Source organism: Panicum virgatum, chromosome 1N (assembly GCF_016808335.1).
Source record: "Panicum virgatum strain AP13 chromosome 1N, P.virgatum_v5, whole genome shotgun sequence".
Lineage (NCBI taxonomy): Eukaryota > Viridiplantae > Streptophyta > Magnoliopsida > Poales > Poaceae > Panicum > Panicum virgatum.
This window is the reverse complement of record NC_053145.1, coordinates 40,699,250-40,705,665: the sequence shown is the minus strand read 5'-3', so window position 1 is coordinate 40,705,665 and position 6,416 is coordinate 40,699,250. Positions and strand designations below refer to the sequence as shown.

At 48.6% G+C, this 6,416-nt stretch overlaps 1 protein-coding gene across 1 annotated transcript; it reads right to left on the bottom strand.

Annotated features, from left to right (window-relative positions):
* Positions 1-4,668: 4,668 nt before the first annotated feature.
* On the bottom strand, positions 4,669-6,182 carry LOC120654087 (peroxidase 2-like). The gene is made up of 2 exons (XM_039931668.1): positions 5,862-6,182; positions 4,669-5,747 (listed from the first exon to the last, which is right to left on the bottom strand). The coding sequence occupies exons 1-2, from the start codon at positions 6,060-6,062 to the stop codon at positions 4,914-4,916; spliced, it is 1,035 nt and encodes a 344-aa protein (XP_039787602.1). The 5' UTR covers positions 6,063-6,182; the 3' UTR covers positions 4,669-4,913.
* Between the last annotated feature and the right edge of the window lie 234 nt (positions 6,183-6,416).

Genomic DNA, 6,416 nt, shown 5'->3' with positions numbered 1-6,416 from the left:
TTGGACGCAATAAACGAAGATATGAGGGCCAACACCACCCAGCCAATCGCTGAAGAAGATGCTCGGACAGCTGATTCGTTCCTGAATATGTCTGGAGATGCCGATGAAGAAGATGATGACTTTGCGCCGCCGCCCAATCAATAGCAGCATGTTCCAGTACGAATCTTAAAACTATATGCATGGTGACTTCAGTAGATTAGTTTTGCGATTAACATATCTTTTCTGTAATTTAGTCGACCTCCGCATCGACTTCGTTGAGTCAGTCAAAAGGGAGACGCGGGCCAACCAAGAAAATGGAGGGAAGACAGGTCGTCACAGAAGTGGACGCAGAGGGCTGTCCAAGTGCTCCAGAGGCTGCTAGCACAAAATTTGTCAACCAATGTGGGGTTATTGTTCGGGCAAGAATTCCGATCACCACAAGACTATGGAAAACAAGCAAACCCGAAGAACAACAACACGCCGTGCCTGCACATCAAAAGGAAATGCTATGGACAGAACTCAAGGATATGTTCACTCTTCCTGAAGGAGTTGACCAAGAACTTGTGAAGAAATGTACCTTGAAAAAGATGGCCCTTGCTTTTGCAACTTTCAAGAAGAAGTTGTACATTAATTACATCAAGAAGGATAAGGAGCCGAACTGGGACGATCTTCCTCAGGTTAAACCATACTGGGAGGAGTTCAAACAATATAAACTATCAGAGGAAGCCCAAGAAAAATCCGAACAGGCCAAGGTGAATGTAGCAAATAAGAAGTACAACCACCACCTTGGGCTGCCGGGTACAAGAAGTCAATAAAAAATGGCAGAAGATGGAGCAGGACCTTATGGATAGAGGCATTAGGCCGACGACTTGGGATTGACCGGATAGATCCAAGTGGTGGTTATTTGCTAATGGCGTGACACTAAACCAGTTGGATGGACATTTAGTCGTGCCCGAGCATATGCAAGAAGTGTCCCGCGATCTAGTCGCTGCAATAGATGAGACCCAACAAGGAACATTCCAGCCTCAAAGGGAGAATGATGAGCTGACAAGGGCATTAAAGAATCCGGAACACCCTGGACGAGCCCGCGGCATCGGCGTGGTCCCATGGAAAGTTGCTTGGGCCGGAGATTCCTCTTACAAGACTCACCGAAAGAGCAAAGCCGAACAGGAAGAGAAACTTCATGCCAAGCAAGAAGAGATGACAAGGAAGGTTGCGTCCTTGGAATCTCAGATGGACGCCAGGGTCAATAAAGGCAGTGCAGCTAGCTCTGAGCCAAAGGGGCACTGCTGGGTCGCACCCCGGATGTTGTGATAAGCCCGGTCTCTCAGCGACGCAGCAGCTGTGCATCCACAGCAGCGCCCGACGTACAAGCGGAACAGCAACACCAGATTGAGCCAACGGCGGTAGATGACCAGAGGTATCCAGTGGACGATGTCACCATGCCGACACCGTGCGAGCTTCATGTGCGAGCAAGAAATATATCCATTCATGTCGCATATGGGTCAGCCCTGCCCCTGAATCCTTCTACTACAATTCATGGAAGGCCGATACCCCCTGGCTACACCTCCGTCACAGTCGAGCAGATAGTTGGAAACAATGAGGATCTTGAGCTCGACTTCGTTGGAGGGGATGGAGAGAAGACATTGGGAGACGCACTGCACGGGGTCGTTCTATGGCGCAAGGCCGACATCAAACTTACTGCAAGCACAACAGCTCCCGTGCAGACCGATCGCCCGTCTCCGCGGTCTCCCTCACCGCCGTCCCCACAACCACCTCCTTCACCACCGTCTCCGCCGGCGCAAAGGGCCATGAGTACTCCAACTCCTCCTGACCCAGAAAAAGGAAAGAAAAAGACAGCATCCCTCCCAGTAGCTGGATCCTCAAAGAAGAAGCAGAAAACGGTTGAAAAAAATTAACCTACGAGAAAACTGCTGAGGAGTTGGAAGAGGAGATTGCTCGATATATAAAAGAACAATTGAAGCCTAAAGTCCCCCCGCCGAGGGAAAAGGTACCTCTAGAACTAGGGAAAAAGCTTCTTGCAAACCTAGACAACCCACCAAAACCGAAAAGCTTACCCTCGGACTATGATCGTACTCTGACAAAAAGCACACAAGGTGAGAAATCTGAAGAAAAAATGTGGCAAGACCATTCCTCAGCTTGGCACACAACAAAAAGGACTCGAGCCCCTCTGGGTGCCAGGGTTGCCACTCCTACACCCGACGGACGTACAACTCCAGGCGGACCTACAGGCCGCGATATTTCTTTCTGAAACTGGATTAACGCTAGAGGAGGCAACGGGGCAAGTGGAGGAGGAAATCCCTGTCGCTCCCGTTCTTACTCCATTCCAGCATGGAAAACCTTTTGTCACTGAGGAAGAGGAGAAAAGTCTAGGCACGCAGATGTTCAATTTGCATAGATGGTACCTGCGAATGTCGAAGGGCCAAGGGAAAATGTTTGGAGTCAAGTATCGTGACCATGATTTCTTCCGCGGGGAGGAGGACTTCTGGGTGTACTTCGAAAATTTATATCACATTTACCATCGACAAGCCCTCGACGCCTCTATCATCACCATTTGTGTTTTGTAAGTATCACTTACCTCTACATTAATACTTTTTGTTAACAAGAACATAATTATATGTGTGAATTATAAAATTTCTATTGTATCGTTTAGACAGGAGACTCAAAGAAGCCGAAAACATGGATGGCACCATCAGATCGGCTTCATGTCTCCTTTGCTAGTCAACCAGAAAGTGCTCAACGAAAATTACATGGAAACGTGCCAAAACATGTATGATTCGTTGACTAGGCAAAATTACAAATCCTATATATTCATACCATACAACTTTGGGTAAGCCTTGGTCGACTCAATCCTCTGTTATATTACTAAATAAATACTAAGTCGTCTAATGCATGTATGTATATATCCTATCTATATCCGCAGTTATCATTGGATTTTACTCATACTTTTCGTAGAGACCGGCAATCTTATAGTCTTTGACTCAATGAGAAATCCAAAGTCCGCAATCCAACATATCATAGACCCCTTGAACAGGTAAGTTCAGTTTGCACAATCAAATCTTTTTTCTGTTAATAACAATTCCTGAATATCAAACTTAACTTTGAGCGCAGGGTTTGGAAAAAATTTGTGAAAAATAACAAAGGACGTGGTCAATGGAGGCCCAAACTGAACGTTAACATGGATTATCCGGTATGTTGATTCATAAAGATTTGTCTAGTTAAGTATATAATCCCAAATTGTTCTAAATTGAGTAATTTATTTGTTTCTCCTTAAGTGTACGAGACAACAACAAGGAACTGATTGGTGCGGGTACTACGTATGCGACTACTTGCACATCATGACTCTATGCGGGAAGGTTACTGAGGAAGACACGAGAGTACGTCCAAACCGTTCACTAGTATATTTTCATAATTGTACTAACGCACATGATGTTAATCCTTTTTTTCTAAATGATAGATGTCTCAAATGGGGAATGAATGTTACTCTACTGATCGGATCAACGCCGTGTGCGAGCAGCTCGCCGGATTCATTTTGAATGAGATCTTGGATCCTAGAGGCGAGTTCTACCACGACAGTCACATCCATAGAGGACTTCCATCGACCTCCTGAGGGGACCAGTAGTTGGACTACAAACATGATTTGTATATTTGTAAATATTTTTAAACATTATGTCTTGATGTTTGTAAATTTATAAATATATTAGTTAATCTAATTAGCTTAATTATATGCTCGCATTTCACTTTTAGTTAGTTTCAAATATTCTCTGAAAACGAACACGAACGACCAATGAACGTATAGTACTGTAGAGATTGAGTGCGTTTAGCAATTATAAAAGAATAAACAGTAATAAATATAAAAAACAAAACTAGATTTGGTAAAAAAAGGGAAAATGTCATTGGTACCGGTTGGAAAGACCAACCGGTGCCAAACACCAACCGGTACCAATGGAAGACTAAGGCACCGGTTGAAAAACCCGGTGTCTTAAGGCGAGGCTATTGGTAGCGGTTGTGGGGCACCGGTTGGGAAACCGGTTTCTTTGGCCCTTCTCAGCTGGTGCTGAAGGTCTGTTTTCTAGTAGTGGGAGGCCGGCAAGCAGCAGACGATGGTGACTGCAGACCAGAGGGCGGGGGCGGCAGGGCCCGACGAGGCGATGAGGCGCGAGCGACGATGCGGCCGTCACTCCGGTGCTGCGTGCTGTCTGGAATTTCTAGTGTGGCTGCCAGTCTTGGTGATTGGGTGCACGCCAGATGGATCTTCAAGACTTCAATTTTGCATATACATATGTGATTTCATTTGAACCGGGGGGGGGGGGGGGGCATGGCCCTCTTTTGCGGACATGTAGCTCCCAGGAGTATGTGTGGCATATTTCGCTAGGTAAAAAAAGACAAAGAAAACAAGCTGCAAAAGATTCAAATGATCGTGTCAAAACAAATTAAGACAGCTTGTCTGAACCAATGTGACCGTGACGTCGAAAGTAGACATGCAGAAACGGAAGGCATTAGCTTCAATGTCCAAAACACCGAGGAAAAGGTGCCAAGTTAGTTGTCCATTTTTCTCTTTTAAAAAAAGGAAATAAACTTCTGATCTTTGCTTCTTCTGAAGCATCGTACCGTTCGCTCATAGCAAAAAGCATTGTTACAAATTGTGTGATAGCAATACTTGAACAATGTAGTAACATAACCATATATTTCAGAGCATTGTTTCTTTCCTTAACAAAATACATCAGTTTAGTGTGCAATACAATACATACATCAGCTGTAACCAGTAAACCGTTAGGATTACTTGATGAATTGAAGGGAAGGGGGAAAAAAGGACAAATAGAACTGTAACTGATGCAGCTAGATATTGGAGTATTGGCTCCATGCTTGTCTCATGCATCATTGAAGCAATTAAGCGCTCGGCCGGTCTAGTACTAGTAGTAGTACTGCTGATTGGTGAACCTGCAGTTCTTCCTGATCTCCAGGTTCTTGCCCTGTGCAGGCAGGCTGCTGAGCTTGACCATGGCGGCGGCGAAGTCGGAGTTCCACTCCGCCGCGTTGTCCTTGTACTCCTGCAGCTTGCTGGCGGCGAAGCCGTCGGTGCGCAGCACCCAGTCGGACTTGAAGAGCACCTTGTTGATGAGGTTGTTGTGGTAGTAGCTGTTGTCCAGGACGCCCCTGGTGGGGCTCACCCCCACGGCGGCGGGGTCGTAGGCGGCGTCCTTCTGGAACGCGGCGCTCGCGTCGCGGGGGTTGTTGGGCACCGTCGGGTCCTGCCCTTTGCCCAGCAGCTCCGGGGGCGTGGCCTTGGCGAGCGCCGACTGGTAGTCGGAGTCGATGGGCGTGGCGTCGGCGCCGAGGCGGTCCTTGTAGGACGAGAGGTGCGCGACGCCGATGGAGTGCGCGCCGGAGAGGACGACGAGCTCCTCGACGGTGAAGTTGCGGCCGGGCGCGGCGAAGTTGGTCTGCAGCTGGCCGAAGTCGAAGGTGGACTCGGGGAGGTTGGCGTCCGCGGCCGCGGCGGAGGAGACGACGCCGTCCTTGCGGCCGCCCGGTATGGAGTAGAAGATGTTGCCGCGGCTGAGGATGTCGGCCGCGTCGCGCCCCGCGAAGGCGAGGATGTCGGCGCAGGAGGCGGCGGCGCCGACCTTCTGCTTGATGGTGTCGATGACCTCGAAGCCGGCGAGGCCGATGTTGTTGACGGCCTTCTTCTCGGTGTTGGTGCCGTCGGTGGGCGTCTTGTCCAGGAGCACGGATCCATCACAACCCTATTATATGTATGTAGAGACAGTGATGAGGAGGTAGTAGATAGAGCCATCATATATCATCAGTTTGATGAACTATATATATAAATAAATAAAATCGTGGTGGCTGTTACTTACATTGACCCAGCAGTCATGGAACACCAAGCGGACGAGGGCGGGGCCGATGCTGGGGTTGTACGCCATGGCCTTCTCCACTTCCTTCCTCACCTTGTCCTGGACTTGGTCCGAGTAGTACCTGCCGGCGGCCGACTGCCCGGCCAGGGAGAAGGCGAGCAGTGCCACGCACAGAGGTAGCACGGCGGCGTTGAGCCTCGCCATCTCCGATGATCTGCAGCTCGCCTCTGTATGTGTAGCAGCTGCTGCTAGCAGCTCGATCGAATGTTTTGATCGAGATGTTGGCTGCTATGTATATGTAAGCTAGCTAGCTAGCGAGCTGCTGCTGTGTTGCTGCGAAGTTTGCTTGCTGCCCAGGGGTATTTATACACACGAGCAACCGGACGATGCCGATGGCCGCGAAGCCTACTGCGAGCGATTCATGATGAGTGCAGAGAGAGTGGCCTTGATTGGCTCGCATGCAGACAGCAGTAGTTAGGCAGACCTTGCTTGCATCCATCCTTGCATGCATAGACATGCATGCATTGACTTTGCAGCCTAAAATTAAGGCCATGATTG